This window comes from Oratosquilla oratoria, chromosome 24 (assembly GCF_046742065.1).
Source record: "Oratosquilla oratoria isolate Oo_2021 chromosome 24, ASM4674206v1, whole genome shotgun sequence".
NCBI classification, from domain to species: Eukaryota; Metazoa; Arthropoda; class Malacostraca; order Stomatopoda; family Squillidae; genus Oratosquilla; species Oratosquilla oratoria.
In genome coordinates this window covers 57,215,326-57,232,557 of record NC_134800.1, presented here as the reverse complement: position 1 = coordinate 57,232,557, position 17,232 = coordinate 57,215,326, and the positions used below count along the sequence as shown (strand labels likewise).

General features: G+C 44.1%; 1 protein-coding gene across 1 annotated transcript in view; it reads left to right on the top strand.

Annotated features, from left to right (window-relative positions):
• The window catches only part of LOC143038660 (acyl-coenzyme A thioesterase 1-like), a 28,862-nt gene extending 11,914 nt beyond the window's left edge, over positions 1–16,948 (top strand). The window contains exons 2-5 of the mRNA XM_076208165.1: positions 1,793–2,015; positions 4,307–4,490; positions 13,816–14,064; positions 14,389–16,948. Of these exons, the coding sequence (XP_076064280.1) occupies positions 1,793–2,015; positions 4,307–4,490; positions 13,816–14,064; positions 14,389–15,230 (1,498 nt within the window). The 3' untranslated portion in view covers positions 15,231–16,948. The remainder of the gene's footprint in view (positions 1–1,792; positions 2,016–4,306; positions 4,491–13,815; positions 14,065–14,388) is intronic.
• Positions 16,949–17,232: the final 284 nt, after the last annotated feature.

Sequence of the window (17,232 nt, the reverse complement as noted above, 5' to 3'; positions counted from 1 at the left end):
CTGAGCGAGAGCAGTTGTCGAAAGTGTCAGAGGTTCAGCACATGCTGCTAGATGGCACGTCATAGAGGTTCAGCATATGCTGCTACATGGCACGTCAAAGAGGCTCAGCACATGCTGCTACATGGCACGTCAGAGAGGTTCAGCATATGCTGCTACATGGCACGTTAAAGAGGCTCAGCACATGCTGCTACATGGCACGTCAAAGAAGTTCAGCATATGCTGCTACATGCCACCTCAAAGAGGTTCAGCATATGCTGCTACATGGCACGTCAAAGAGGTTCAGCATATGCCGCTACATGGCACGTCCTATTGTCAGGAATCATAAGAAAATATATACTTTATTAATTCGGGGAAATTATCGTAAACGTTGGTCAGGTCGATGTAACGGAAACAACTTTTGATGTATGAGCCTTTCATGAAAATCACATTTTACGTCATCGTGACCTTGGCTTGCGACCTAGATCTAAGGTCATCCTTGGAATCGTCTTTATAAGGTATAATAGGGTTATGATCTAACCAAATCAAGAGACCAAAACGTGCGTGACAAGTAGCATTTGTACTTTCGACAACTAAAATGAATGAAACATTGAAAAAATGTACTTTATTTGTTGGCAACTGTATTGTAAGTCTAGGCTGCTAGACTGCTTTGTTATTAGTACTTGAAAACTCTCCATGTTATGCATCCATGTATCCAATGGGAAAGAATCACCATTGAAATATTGCTCAACTTTAAGTTTTACTTTCCTCCTGTTATTCCGGAATTTTTTTTTATTCTTTTATTTATCAATGTTATCATACTTCTGTTTTTTTTGTTTTTTTTTTCGAGACCCTCATTAACACTCGTCATCGTAAGGTTGGCAACAACAGATTTGGTGTGTGCTACAAAGTTCATATAAAAACTAGGCCTATATTTGAATTTTATTCATCGGAAAAGAAAACGGTAATAAGTCATTTGTGTTGAGTGTTTTCTTCTTCTTCGTCTTCCTTTTTTCTTTATCTTCTTCTTCTTACTATTGTAATTATTATTGTAATCATAATCATTATCATTATTATTATTGTCATTATTATTACTATTATTAATATTATTATTATCATTATTATTATTGTCATCGTTATTATTATTACTATTATTAATATTATTATTATCATTATTATTATTGTCATCGTTATTATTATTACTATTATTATTATTATTATTATTAATATTATTGCCATCATCATTATTATTATTATTATTCATTATTATCATTATTGTTATTATCATTATTCATTATTATCATTATTGTTATTATTACTATTATTCATTATTATCATGGTTGTATATGGAAAATGTTGTGATGCATGAGGTGGATTGGACGGGGGAATGGGGGTGAGGTAGTGTGTGTGAGCAAAAAATTTTGACGCAGCCCGAAGGGTGGTCGCCGATTTAATGAAGCGGCCTTGCTGTGGATGTGCTGTGTCCTGCGACACTGCTTCTGACCCAGGGCAGTGGACAGGGTGCAGGGATGACCCGTCATCTAGGAGGTGCTAAGATGGGAAGGGATGAAATGGGTGGGAATGTTTTTGTGCCTTGTCCTTTTTGGCTACCCCCCTGGTAAGGGGGAAAAAGCCTTGGTATATATATATCATTATTGTTATTATCATTATCATTACTATTATCATTGTTATTATTCTTTTATTTTTATTTATTTATTTATTTGTTTATTTATTCTATTGATTTATCTATTTATTTATTTATTATTTTTATTTATTTATTTTTTTATTTTTTTGCTGAATTGATCTGAACCTTTAGCAGGACCATGCTGACGTCGAGACGAAAACTGTTGCTGGCAGCCTTGCAGACACTCAGAAGAACGCCCGAAAGAGGCCTCAATGGACAGAACCGCAACGCTACTCTGTCCGTCTCGCCCCGCGTCTGTCTCCACGACGTTTTCACAAACATAATAGTGGAAGGACTTGAACCAGGAACTCCGGTCACACTTCGTGCAGCGGTGCGGGATGACAGGATGCGTGAGGTAAGACATCCAACTGTCATTGGACTACTGAAGACCGACATGAAACCTAGGTAACACACATGCATGCATATATATGCAAAGTAGACCACTTGGAAAAAGAAACTAACGAAGCAGAGCGCTTTCGCATTTTACATCCAGTGCAAAAAGTACTTTTTGCACTGATATAGATACATGAAAGCGCTCTGCTTCGTTAGTTTCTTTTTCCAAGTGGTCTACTTTGCATAAGTGAACACACGTACCCGTATTCTTATCAGCACACACACACACACACACACACACACACACACACACACACACACACACACACACACACACACACACACACACACACACACACATATATATATGTATATATATATATATATGTAATATATATATACATTATATATATATATATATATATATATATATAAATATATATATATATGCTGGGACCTTGTGACAAGTTGATGAAATTGGAAAAACAAGTCATGGGTCTAATTCCGAGTGTCTGAGTTTATTCCTGACCGGTTTCGCTCTATGCGAAACCGGTCAGGAATAAACTCAAACTCGGAACTACACCTGTGACTTTTTCCCACCTTCATATATATATATATATATATATATATATATATATATATATATAATGTATATATATATATATATATATATATATATATATATATATATATATATATACAACACTGAATGGATCCCAGTGAACGGATTTACATATCTCAACCACAATTCACTTTAATTCTAAGCCATCAACGTCGAGAAACTCGAGGAGGTATACATGCAGAAATTTAAACGTGGTACAGTTAAGTCACTGTCACTTGTCACGTGCTAGCGCAGGTTCGAGTCCTTGGCTGTACCACGTTTCAATTTCTGCATGTATGTCTCCTCAGGTTTCTCGATGTTGATGGCTTAGATCTAAAGTGAATTGTGGTTGATATATATATATATATATATATATATATATATATATATATATATATATATATATATATATATAAACACATTCCTAGTTTTAACGGACCTCCATTTAACGGATATCGGAGGCGACCGACGTTGAGAGTATCACTTTCGGCCTCTTTTACATTTCTAATTCTCCGATCCATAAAGTGGCGTGGGCTCATCACCCCTTTTGTACGATTTTTTATTTGCGTCCATTCCCTTTTTATTCCCCTAGCAGGGAATAGAGAAGTAAGGGTGAAGGTAAATAATGAAATAAAGGAAATGTCCAGGGGAATAAAGAGGGGATGAATGCAAATGAAAAATCGTACAAGGAGGCCGAAAGGGATAGTTTGAACGTGTTTGAGATGTGGTATTTAAAAAGAACGGTGGGTGTTACGATGGTGGATGATGAGAGCTGTGGAGGTGAGACAAAGCGAAAGATAGGAAGAGAACAGGAATAGTTTTGGCACATGGAAATAATGAGTGAACAAAGACTAGCAGAAAGAATATGGAAGGCGGAGGCAAATGATGTAAACTTGAGAGGAGAATTGAGAATTAAGTGGATTGCCAAAGTGAAAAGGGCATTGAGCGCAAGAAGAATGTCTGTCGAGCAATTCTCCTATCCATAAAGTGCCGTGGGCATAATCACCCCATAGAACGGTTTTTCATTTGCGTTCATCCCGTTTTTATTACCCTGGACACTCTCTTGTTCTATGATTTACATCCACCCCAACTCTTGTATTCCGTTGCATGTGACCATAATTACATGGTGCTCTTCACTTCCTGCCGTTTTTTAAATTCGCTTCCAATTCACTCTTACCCTTGAACATCTCATCACTTTACTTTTGCTCAAATTTACTCTCCGCATTCCTCTATCACATACCCTCCCAAACTCTGCCACTAGCTGCCTGAGCCCACCCACCGACTCAGCCACAAGCACAGTATCATCTCCAAACAACAACTGGCTTACCTTCCACTTCCTTCCGCTCTCACCAGTTCTAATCCGTCGTGTTTGCCTCCCGTACCACCCCATCCATGTACACATTGAACAGCCATGTTGACATAATACAACCCTGGCGCAGCCCCACACCTCAAATCATTCACTCTGCCCATCCCTACCCTCAGTAGCCTTCCCCCTATCTCATACATAATGCAACACATCGTGTGATGCTTTCCTGTCAAGTCTACCATATCCTAACTCATGGTAATAACGATGATAGTAATAATGATAATAATAATTATAATGAAAAGAAATGGCATGCCTTTGATGGTTGCCTCCTTTACAAAGGGGAGGAAGCCAGTTGGTGTATAGACAAATAGATGGTATCCTATCTTTTTGCTTCCCCCATGCCTAGGTCACTTCCCATGCTCACTACGTGGCCAGCGAAAAAGGAACAGTGAAAGTGAGTCACGATGTCTCGATGGGCGGATCATACACTGGTGTCTTCCCTCCAGGTCTTCTGACAACGCTCAGGCCTGCTCCTGGAACCTTCAAATATTTACGATTCACGAACAAGGACGTCACATCACCGATCCAGGGGAGTTTCTACTTGTTTGTATCTGTAATAATCGTAATTATTACCTCAAGTTCCACTGACTGGAAACTTGCGCCTCACAGCGGCTGGGAACAGCCCTCGGGTTCCTCCATAGATTTCTCTGGGAAGAAACTATGGACCGTTTGTTATCTGTGCCGCATTATTGTAGAACTGAATATGTCACCGGCTTATGATAATAGGACGTTATAAAGGAGTTAGCAGAGATTAACCAATCAGTTGATCCTGTAAGCACGAAGTTCTGCTCCACAGTTGAATAAAAGTGACTGATAAGTTTAGGACACCATCTTGGTGGAGTTGCCTAGGTGAGACCTACTGATTGTATGGACCCGTGAGGAGAAGTGGAAAATGAAGGTATTAATTCGCATCAGCACATGTTATTCATGAATACTAAATCAAAATTAACCGGAGAACACTTGAATGGCCCTCTGCCTGGTGTGACAAGCTATGATGAATACGATTGGGATTTTTTTTGTACACTTTGCTGCCACTTGTTGATATCAAGAAGGTTTTACTTCAAATGTAGTCGAAGCGCCTATAAAGAACCAATGACAGGTACTTGCATATGATAGTGCAGCAAGATGGACAGCGAAGTTACCCATTTTCAAAGCCCGTCAATTACCTGTGTAAATAAACTCTTCCACCTGTGTTCCTCTTGTCTATGGACTACCTAGGACAGACAACCCGCTCGCACGGGATCGGTTTGTGTGGGAGAAGAATGTCTGTAAGAAAATAAAAAGATATATATGATGTATAAAAGAGGGCTATTGCCACCGGGCGGTTAGGGATGTTTATATCGTGGGGTCGTGGCTTTGGAGGGGGTGGGCAAGAGACTTGGGATTCGAGGCTGAAATCCAATACATGTAACCGTGAGAATACATAGGGATATTTATTCATCTTAACCTCATCCAACAAAGTTAGAAAATGAGTGGGAGCCTTAGTCGTAGGAAAAGATAGAGAAATTGGAACTAATTGTAGTGGTAGGTAAACTGAAATGAGAAGATGTAGTAGGAGAGAAAGTTAGAAATTAAAATCATTTCAGTAGAAGGAAAAGTTTATGTAGATGTTTGTGCATGTAGTGGAGTTTTTGTTTGCGATATGCTTGTGTGTGTATGCTACGCTTAGAGGGTTGTTGTCTCTAAGCGTGTGTACTTACTCCAGACTACGACTTATATACTATTTATACATCTCGGAATGGATGAGCAACGGACACTAGGACAGGGCACCCCACGGGATGCCATTTAAAGTCTTTCTAACTGCAGAAATTAAATTAATTAAAGGGGTGTGCAATATCAAATATGACTATTTTGTTCTATAATGGTTGAATTCTGAATAATTGCTGCTTCTAGACATATTCTAATCTTGTCGATACTTAAAAAAAAAAAAAAAGCGAAACGTGGTTTCATCCTCACATAATGTCTATTCTGATAATGCTGTCGGCAATTGTCATTGAAATCATTTACTCCTTTCCTTTATGCTGGGAATATACCTATAAACAAGCTATTTCAAAGGAAGGGGACAGTTATCTGCCTTCTTATTTTTATTTTATTTATTTATTTATTTGTGTGTGTGTGTGTGTGTGTGTGTGTGTGTGTGTGTGAAACAACTTTTGGATCTTGGCTTCTCTGATCGCCATTATAGTTTCCACATAGGGAGTTCTACTGGAGATCTTCTCATGTTTCTGACTCTTGGTCATCTTTTGGGGATTTTTGGTGAGTTATATGCCAGAAGGCTGAGATGGGCTGGGCACGTGGTTAGGATGCCAGAACCCCGATTTCCTAAAAGAATGATGGATGAGTGTGTTAGGGATGGCAGAAGATTTCCTGGAAGACACTGGAAAAGATGAGAAGACAACGAAAAGAAGGATCTGGAAAAGATGAAGGCAGCTGGTTGGCAAGACTAGAGGAACATGGCACAAGACAGGAAAAAATGGCGAGAGCCTGTCAGCGACCAGGGTTCTACAAGAGAACTGAGGACCACCAGAGTAGTTTTGTATATGCACTTTTACTAGACAGTATAGAGTCTGGCACAAATTCTTGCATACCTCTCTCTGTTCACTCATTTTTTCCGTCTTTAGTGCTCCTGTTGTAAACGGTCACTGCCTCTCTAGCATACCTGTAACATCTGGCGTCCCACCGGGATCTATTCCATTTCCCCCTTTTTTGTATTCATAAATGAGCTAATTGACCGCACATCTTCCCTATTGACCGCACATCTTTCCTACTGACCGCACATCTTTCCCATGACCGCACATCTTTCCTACTGACCGCACATCTTTCCTATTGACCGCACACCTTCCCTATTGACCGCACATCTTTCCCATGACCGCACATCTTTCCTATTGACCGCACATCTTTCCTACTGACCGCACATCTTTCCTACTGACCGCACATCTTCCCTACTGACCGCACATCTTTCCTACTGACCGCACATCTTTCCTACTGACCGCACATCTTTCCTACTGACCGCACATCTTTCCTATTGACCGCACATCTTTCCTACTGACCGCACATATTTCCTATTGAGCGTACATCTTTCCTATTGACCGCACATCTTTCCTACTGACCGCACATCTTTCCTACTGACCGCACATCTTTCCTATTGACCGCACATCTTTCCTACTGACCGCACACCTTTCCTATTGACCGCACATATTTCCTATTGACCGTACATCTTTCCTATTGACCGCACATCTTTCCTACAGACCGCACCTATTTCCTATTGACCGTACATCTTTCTTATTGACCGCACATCTTTCCTACTGACCGCACATCTTTCTTATTGACCGCACATCTTTCCTTATACGCACTAATGACATTTGTTTGCGTCATTATTCTGACGTCATTCTTAAGATTAGCTACATCCTTTCAGAAGATTCACTGTAGAAGATCTGACTTCTGACCTTTCTGTCATATCTGACTGAGACAGAGGAAACCAAGAACATGGCATCAAATTATGATTAATGAAATTTGACTCTGAATTGACAATAAATTAAAATAGAATAAAACGAAATGGAACCAAGTAAAATAAAACTATAAGATATAAACGTTTATATAAAAAAACACTATGAACAATGTATTATAAATAGTGTACCCCGGAAAATTTTCCCAGTTTCTCGTTGCATCTGTTAGTCCCTCTTATCACCCTCTTAACCGTCATTCCTTTTGAACTTTCGCACATCTCCACGGGATCGCTGTTATTTTCATATTTTCCATTTGTTGACGTTGATGAATGACGTTCACGTTTGTTCTGTAGCATTTTTCCTATGACTCTTTCTATTCCTTTTTTTTTTTTTTATCTCGTTTGATTCAAAGTATTCGGAATCTCTCTAAAGTAATTCGATTCTGTTTGCTTTCCTTCGTCTGTAGAGGTTCCAATTCATTTATAGATTTCGAACTTCCTGGTTCCACTCAGTGATTCGTACATCATCTTCCCAAGAAAACTGTGTGCATTTTAAGCTGTTTATTCTTTATATACGTACAAAATAATTGTAGATTGCAGTGGTGATGACCCAGAATAATTATTACGTGTGTCTTTCCTATGGGAGACTTATTCATTTTATCACTCAGTAGAGGGGAGACAGAAACGTCAAGTACCCACGCCGAAGAATGTGACATGCACAACATTGCACTGTTCACACAATGCGTAAATTATACGAAATTTGTATCCTGTTCAACGGTTCCTGGCCCCTCCCCACTCCTCGGTCGCCCTTTGCCCCCTCCACTTTTTTTGAGATGAGAGGGGTGGAGCCGTTTCCATGGCGACACATGGGACAGGGGCGACTGAGTGGTAGAGACACCGTGTCCCCAAGGGAGTCGTCGATGTCCAGTCCCTAGGTCCCGCACCCGCTCCACAGAGTGGGTGCGGAGAAACTCCAGCGACCGGCGTAGGGCCCCCGACCGAAGCCAGGGACGCAACAACCTGTGGAGTGCTGAGGGTATCGGCCCGGGCAGGTCACGCGGGAGAAGCAGTATGCTCCTGTCGACCTCCCGTACCAGCCGTCGGCGCCCCAAGCGGCTCAGTGGAAGGGCCGGGGTCGCGAAGTTGAGCCCCCCCCCCCCCCCCCGCCACCGAAGGAGGGAGGACGTGTGAGAGAAGCACGCTCTTTTGGCGCAGGGGAGCACCCGAAGGACGCTGACTGTGTCCCACTCAATCCCGAGCCAATAAAGTCTGTGTGGGAGCAAGGGCAGACCCGTCCCAGTCCACCCCGAACTCCACGTCCGCCAACACACTCAGAGCCATTGAGATGTCGGCCGATGCACCCTCCCCGGTGGGCAAATGCATCCACTAGCCGTCTAGGAACATGAGTGTGGAGACGCTTGCTTCCGTCCAACGTACGCCTACCACTCTCACTAGTTTCGTGAAGATCCTCGGGGTAAGCGAGAAACCGAAAGGGAGTATGCGAGGCCAAGTTCGTTTCCGAGCGACCTCGTCCGTGGGCGTTAGTCAAGAGGCTTCGTCCTGGGTGAAGACGTTCCCTGAGCGTCTCCCACGAAGACGGGCCTGGACCCTCGGTATGTATCCAACTCACCCCAAGTCTTCCCGCGGGAAGTTCTCGAAGCCCGTGGCGAGCGTCTTCATCCAATAGTGTGCTATGGCAATTTGTGACGTCTCGTCACCCACAAGCGGACTTCTATATGTTTAATACCTAGTGACATCATGTGATTGTACTGTGACGTCACCGGATTGATCATGGCGCCATAGGATCGTCTCGTGACGTCACAGGGACACAAATTGACGTCATAGGACTACATGGTGACGTCAATTTATCACAATGACGTCATCATACCGTGACATCACTGAGTCACAGTGAGCGTTGAAATAAATTTTGACATGGTAAAATTCTGGACCATCATGACTGTAGATTAAATTAAGTTGAATAGGAAAAGTCATGTTCATTTCGACCTAAGTCACAGTGAGCGTCGAAATTAATTTTAACATGGTAAAATTCTCGACCATCATGACTGTAGATTAAATTAAGTTGAATAGGAAAAGTCATGTTCATGTTGACCTGAGTCACAGTGGGCGTTGAATTAGTTTAACATGGTAAAATTCTTGACCATCATGACTACAGATTAGCTTAAGTTGAATAGGAAAAGTCATGGTCATTTCGACCTAAGTCACAGTGAGCGTCGAAATTAATTTTAACATGGTAAAATTCTCGACCATCATGACTGTAGATTAAATTAAGTTGAATAGGAAAAGTCATGTTCATGTTGACCTGAGTCACAGTGGGCGTTGAATTAGTTTAACATGGTAAAATTCTTGACCATCATGACTACAGATTAGCTTAAGTTGAATAGGAAAAGTCATGGTCATTTCGACCTAAGTCACAGTGAGCGTCGAAATTAATTTTAACATGGTAAAATTCTCGACCATCATGACTGTAGATTAAATTAAGTTGAATAGAAAAAGTCATGTTCATGTCGACCTGAGTCACAGTGGGCGTTGAATTAGTTTAACATGGTAAAATTCTTGACCATCATGACTACAGATTAGCTTAAGTTGAATAGGAAAAGTCATGGTCATTTCGACCTAAGTCACAGTGAGCGTCGAAATTAAACATGGTAAAATTCTCGACCATCATGACTGTAGATTAAATTAAGTTGAATAGGAAAAGTCATGTTCATGTCGACCTGAGTCACAGTGGGCGTTGAATTAGTTTAACATGGTAAAATTCTTGACCATCATGACTACAGATTAGCTTAAGTTGAATAGGAAAAGTCATGGTCATTTCGACCTAAGTCACAGTGAGCGTCGAAATTAATTTTAACATGGTAAAATTCTCGACCATCATGACTGTAGATTAGCTCAAGTTGAATAGGAAAAGTCATGTCCATTTCGACCTGTTTTTTTTTTTTTTTTTTTACTTATATCGATATCAATATCAATATATATATATATTCATTTATTTATTTATTTTTTATAAAAATAATATTGTACAATTCACATAGTGCATAAATTCTATGTAGAATATTGTATCTTGCTCAGCGGTTCCTGGGCCTTCCCCTACCCCTCGGTCGCCCTTTGCCCCCCCTTCTTTTGCGAAGAGGGGTGGAGCCGTTCCCATGGCGACACATGGGACAGGGGTGATCGAGTGGTAGAGATACCGTGTCCTGAAGGAAGTTGCTGATGCCCAGCCCCCGAGGTCCTGCACCCGTTCCACAGAGTGGGTGCGGAGAAACGCCAGCGATGCCGCGAGGCCTCTGATGTTGTGGGCGTGGGGGGCATGGCCCGGGTCGGCCTTCCGGTGCCCTGTTGGTGGTGTCAGCTAGCCAAGACAGGAAGTCCAGAACTGTGCTAGCGGAGATGGTCACTATCGCGTGTCTCCGAAGGAAGTCCTGGAATCTCCGGTTGGGAGGGTTGTTGGATCTGGATGACGGTCGGGACCGTAGCGAAGACGCGGTCTGTCGCTTCCTGGTCGAACAGACCACGGGAAAGGGGAGCTGCTCTCACCACGCCCCGGCGAGCTATCTCCGGGGCCGACCGCGCTGCAGACTGACGAGCTGCCAGACGAGCCGCGGTGAAGGCCCTCACTGCTGGGGGTAGGGCTGATGACGCCATGTTGGCTGTACCCTCTGCCACGGTAGAGAGTGCCGCCAGGGTGTCTCTGCATACAGAAAACACGCGAATCAAATTAGTAGGGCGAGAAGGATCCCGATCCCCGGAGGGTGTAATAAAGTCACATCGCTCAATTGTAGAACGTATAACATATGCGAAGCCGAGGTCGTTTCCGAACGACCTCGTCCTCGGGCGCTAGTCAAGAGGCTCCGTCCTGGGTGAAGACGCTACCCGAGCGTCTCTCGCCAGGACAGGTCTGGACCCTCTATAGATTGAAATATCCCACTCACCTCAATTCTTCCCGCGGGAAGTCCTCAAAGCTCGTGGCGAGCGTCGTCAGCCAGTTCCTCATCATCGCCATTGCCGTGACGGTCGAGATGGTAGAGGCAAGGTCTTGTCTGGTCGAGGCCTCCGTCGTCAGCAACTTAGCCTCCGGTTCACTAAGTTGCTGGGGGAGGGCGGGGTCCCTGCCCGAGTGCCACAAGCAATCGCGCAGGCCCTCCGGCGCGAAGGGTGGTGGCAGGACGACGGGGAATGATGAAGGGATATGCCGTCGAGGAGGAACCGTCTTGGGTTGGTCTTGGGCCCGCTCGAGAGCAGGGATGTCTAAGGCTTTCTCCCCTTTCTCCTGCGGGAACCAGGCGTTTGGGGAGAGTGCTACCGCCGGTGAGTCCCCCGACCTGTCGACAAACATATGCCCATCAGGGTTTAAACGAGGGTTCTCCAGGAGAGCACCTAATGCGTCCAGAGTGTTAGAGGTGGAAATCCTGGAGGGCGTGGAGGCCGGGGCGGAGAGGGGTCGAATCTTATATAGAACCTTAGCCCCCTCCGCGTCGTTGGCCCACTTTAGGATAACGTCATCTCTCCTCCTCCAGCCCTCCAGTAGCGAGTAGTCGGGAGACCAGGCCACTAGCTTGTGATCTTCTCCAAACGAGTACTCCCAGGACCGGGGAAGGTCACACCATGAGAAGGGGTGAACTCAAGAGTCCGTCATGGTAGGAGGATAAGGTAAAGAAGAACTGTAGTGGTCCTCCACCCCGTCCAACCCGACGGACGTCTGATTGGGGGGTTCCTCCTGAGAGGGGCCTTCTAGTCCTATACCTGTCGCCGGCACGGAGGGGCGGAGGGAAGGACCAGGAGGGAGAGTGGGAGGGGGGGCTAGAGCCGTAGGTTCAATAGGAGGTTGCTCTGGAGAGGGGTGCGTTATGATTTGCGCGGTCTGAAAGGCCGGATAATGTGATAGGGCCGATTCAAGGACGGGGCCTATCAGGGACGGAAGGAGGGCAGCCACTTGGGCAGCCAGAGTTCCCTCTCCCCTCGTTTCGTCCCCCGGCTCCCTGCCCTTGTGGGATTTACGGCGAGGAAAAGGAGAGCGAGGAAGGGAGGGTGAGTTGGGGGGAGAGGCTGTGGAGGGTGGGGACAAGCTGAGCGTCCTGGACCTCGGTGAGGCAGACCTCTTTTTCGAGCGAGATTTCCTGCCGGGTTCACGTGAGTGAACTAGGGAGGAAGACGAGTTCGTGGGGGTGCTTGACAAAGCAAGCCGTAAGGGTTTTAAGGACCCTTGATGGTCGGATGTATGGGGCTGCCGAGAGGCCTGAGGACGCTCGGGGACACCATACTCCGTAACATCAGACTCGTCCCCTTGTACTCCGAGAGGCCCAGGTTGTCCACCAACGGAAGTCTCGGAGACATAGGGAGACGGATGGCGAGGGCGAACGAGGCCCAATTCCACGCCTAACGCCGGATCCGCCCACACCAGGGGGGGGGGTCGTCAGCGGATTTCAATTTCCGAGCTCTGCGCCATGCCTCCCGAAGAAGTTCGAGGGCGGCTAGCTTGGAACGGGTTTTGGGAGGAGCAGCACGAATCTCCTCAACCCGCGCTTTGCACACAACGCAGGCTAGGGGGTTAAAGCCAGCTTGTGAGAAACAAGGGGCATGGCGGGAGCAGAGGTCGTGGTGGCCGTCTGACGAGATCCTGGCTGTGCAGCCGGATTCCACACACAAGCGTTTGGTCTGAAAATAGAATAATGATAATCATAGAAGGGGTGTCCCAAAGGTGTCTGGACACAACACCGAAGGGGAAAAACTGCAGGAGAACAGGTAGGGCTCCCTACGAGAACACACGAGCACGAGCAGGAACCAGACTTACCGGCATGAAAAGAAGGTGGGTTGTGGAGTGACCGACTCGTCTGGTTCCGCGATGCTAAGTGACGCGACGTCCGGCTCGAGCTAGCCGGGTAAGAAGGGAGGGAATAGGGAGGGGGAGGTGGGGTCGACAATGCGCATGCCTGCACAGAGCCGGGAATTTTAAATTTCCGATGATTTTGGCGGAAAATTCAAACCACACTCAACCTTCGGGAAATGGCCATATGACCAGGAGTGTGGTATGGGATTATCGCTATAGCTTCGCTGTGCAGGTTTCTTTCAGCCGATAATAATTTTCTCAGTATGTTTGTCTAATTTTCAATTTCTGTGTCGTCGGTTAAAAGTACATTATTTCTTTTCACCCCCATTACTGCATGTATACTTAGTTGAAGTAGATAGATGAATAAATAGACGAGCAATTGAATAGATAAGCAATTAAGTATATATATATATATATATATATATATATATATATATATATATATATATATATATATATATATATATATATATTAAATGAATATGTAAAGATGAATTAAATTAGAAATAAAACTAAATTGCTGAACGAGTAGATAGACGTGAAAGATGAGCTTCCTTCTTACAGGTTCAATTTTCTCTTTACGAGGATCATTTGCCCATCGAAGCTCACTATCCAGAGAGCTCTAGATCACAGCCTGCAAGGCCCATCGCCTCTTGCTGGACAGAACGACATCTGGTTGGTCCCGGCGTAAGGAGGATTCCCGTCAGAGAGGGCCGCATCCGTGGAACCCTCTTCCTTCCCCCAGGACCTGGGCCCTTCCCTGGGGTCATCGACACTTTCGGTGGAATAGGAGGATTGGTTGAAACGAGATCAGGTAATGCGTGGTTCAGCTTCATTTGCCCGTGGAAAAAAAAACACGCCCTTACCTGTTTAGCCCTAAGCAACATAGGCACCACGGGCGACACAGCACAGACCAAAGACACAATTCCTGTTGCTGAATTGAAGTACATTTTTAACTCCTTTCTTACTCCAAATGCTGAGGTAATACATCTAGAAGCATTTCAAGTGGAAGAGAAGTTCAAACTGTGCTTCAAATTCAACAACAGGAAGCCTGCCTCTCCTCTGTGCTGCGTCGCCTGCGTGTCAGTTTACTCTTAGGCTTATGTAAGTGTTTACTTACATTTTACTTCTTTTTCAGCCTTGCTGGCATCCCGTGGGTTTGCCTCCCTGGCGCTCGCGTATTTCAACTACGACGATTTGCCCAAAACGATTGGTCAGTTCAAACTCGAATACTTCGAAGAGGCAGTAGAATACCTCTTGGCTCAGCCAGAAGTCATCCCCGACCGATGTGGCTTCATCTCTGTTTCCTTGAGTGGTTTTTTGGGGCTTGCGTGCTCCTCCTGGATGGAAAAAATCAAAGCTGTCGTGACTATTGGCGGGCTACCGTTCTTCGCCTTCGCACGAGTGACTTACAAAGAAAAAGAATATTTCGGGACTTCCTTCGACCAGAGGCACTTGATTACTATGGAGAATGGAGAAGTACATGCAAGAGGACATTTTTCCAAGTTTTTCGAATATGAACCGTCGAACGTAGTTCCTGTAGAGCAAGCGGACGAAGAGACACATTTTCTTATGGTAGGTGGGGAACAAGACTTCTGGGATTGCCACAAGGGGCTTGACGTGATTCAGAGAAGGTTATCAAAGCACGGGCGATCTGACAAGTTACAAACGATTTTGTACCCCGGTGTGGGTCATATCGTCGAGGTTCCATACAGTATACATGTGCTGACTTCATGGCAAGGAGATATTTGGGGCAACTCTAAGAAACAGGACGGAAGGGCGGGTTTCCCAACATTCTGGGGTGGTGATCCACATTCAACCTGCGTTGCCCAAGTTCATCTGTGGAACGAAATGCGCAGTTTTCTTCTACATCACGTGAGAGACAGAAGCATCTGGTATCAAAACCTAATTGAGGAGCGAGTGACAACTCAAAAAATGCACGAAACTCAAAATTTAAGTGAGCGTAGTAGACTTGAATAGGATGATGATAATATAGTTTAATGTCACAAACTCACCCCCCCCCCCTTATCGGAAGGCTAGGACGGTGCTCCTCACAGAGGACTTTGTAGCGTGAATTTAATTAACTGTGCCCTTGGTTCAACTTCGCCGGTGGCAGGGTTCAAACCGCCATCTCCACCTACGCCGCAAATAACGGCGCTCTAACCCGCTCAACCAGCGAGCTTCTCGTAGGATATCTACCCACAAACGCAAGGATATGCACATGCTTTTTCTTCTGCTAGAATTCACTTCTTTTATAATTTTCTTTCGGATTGCATATTCTTATTTCAGTTTTCTCTCACTGATTTTTTCCCATTGTTCTGCATTTCTCTACAACTGTTTACAACTCCTTTCCCCATTTTCGTCGCAAGTCTCGCTCTTGCTCCCCCTGTCTTCTGATTCACGAGATATGAATGAAAAAAAAGTCCTAATATGCACTCACTGGCAATAGCCTCTGCGCCAATCGTGAGAGTTCGTTTGAGTAAAAACGACTTTGGTTACATTATTCTATTTTTCAAATCTTCAAATATCAGATTATCTTTCCGTCATATATTATAGTAAAACTAAATGATGAACAAAGAGTTGTAAACCTATATAAATGTTACACATACTATTGAAATGTTCTTAGAGGAGTCTAGATTTTTGTAACCTATGCCACATTCTAGTTCTCCACTTGGTGGTTGGAGGTTTGATGGCTATGTGGATTAATGTTTATTTTTTTTTCTATTCGGTTAATGTCAAGTTGATGGCGGTTCGAGCCCCACCACCGGCGAGTTGAACTAAAGCATGATTCAGTAAATTTAACGCTACAATGTCATCTGTAAGGGTCACCGTCTTAGCCACCTGATAGGGGAAGTCTGTGACGTTAAACCAAGATCAGTATAAAAGAAATGTACAACCATGACAATCAGTGAACAGGTAGTAATGGAAATTCACAGCAATTGATGTATCAACACTTATTTTGGTCCACTCTATTTTTTTGTATTATAATTACGAGAGATAGTTCTATGTATGGTATACAGGTAATGGGTAAAATATAATAGATAAATTATATTACGGTATGTGACGGCTCCATTATAGATAATGTTCGTTTCTGGGTGAACGAGTTTCAGTATTAGCCGTGGGATGAATATGTTTTATTGTGAAGATGAAGTATCGGTGTCGTTACAGCCTATGTCGTAGGTTTAAAAAAGGTCACCTCATGTACACTATGTGTAGGATATAAATTAAAAACACACGATCAGCAAGAAATGCATAACCTTACTGGTAAGACAGATTTGGAAAGAACCTATACAGATTTACAGAGTCTGGGGTATTGGCTGCATGTTATTGTGGCAAAGTAGCATGCAGTTGATACTTTAGGGTCTATATGGGGCGCCCCTACGGACCAGAGCCACATATCATTTTGTCTGTGATAGAGGAAAACTCTGTTCATAGAGAAATGATGACACTTTTATACTATGACTATCCCTCCGTTATGCTGTCCCCCAACCCCTTGTTACTGTCCTGTACCATTTCTCTGAATATTCATTTCCTTTTTTCGCCTACCTTGTGGTGGGGGAATAGAATGCTACCACCAAGTCTTTCAAATTGAGTCGTAAAAGGCGACAAAAAACGGGACGGGGTGTGGGATTAGGAGTCCTACTACCTGTAGCCCCAAAAGGGGACATTCCTACAAAAAAAAAAAAAAAAAGAGTAAAGGCATAAGACGGTCTGAGAGTTTTCCAACCAGTACCCTAAGGTGTCTTTTGATGTGCGTGGATGTGGTACAGATAAGAGTAAAAGGAAAGAGATAGGCAGTATGTTTGTGAGAAGAAAGATGGATGTGCTGGCTTTGTATGAAACTAAAATTAAAGGAAAGTGCAACTGTGAGTTTGGGAGTGTAGCTGGGAGGTACTTAGGAGTGAAAAAGGGACGAGGGAGAGAAGGGGTGGCTATACTAGTAAGTGAAGAGATAAATAAGCGGGTAGTGGAGTGGAAGGAG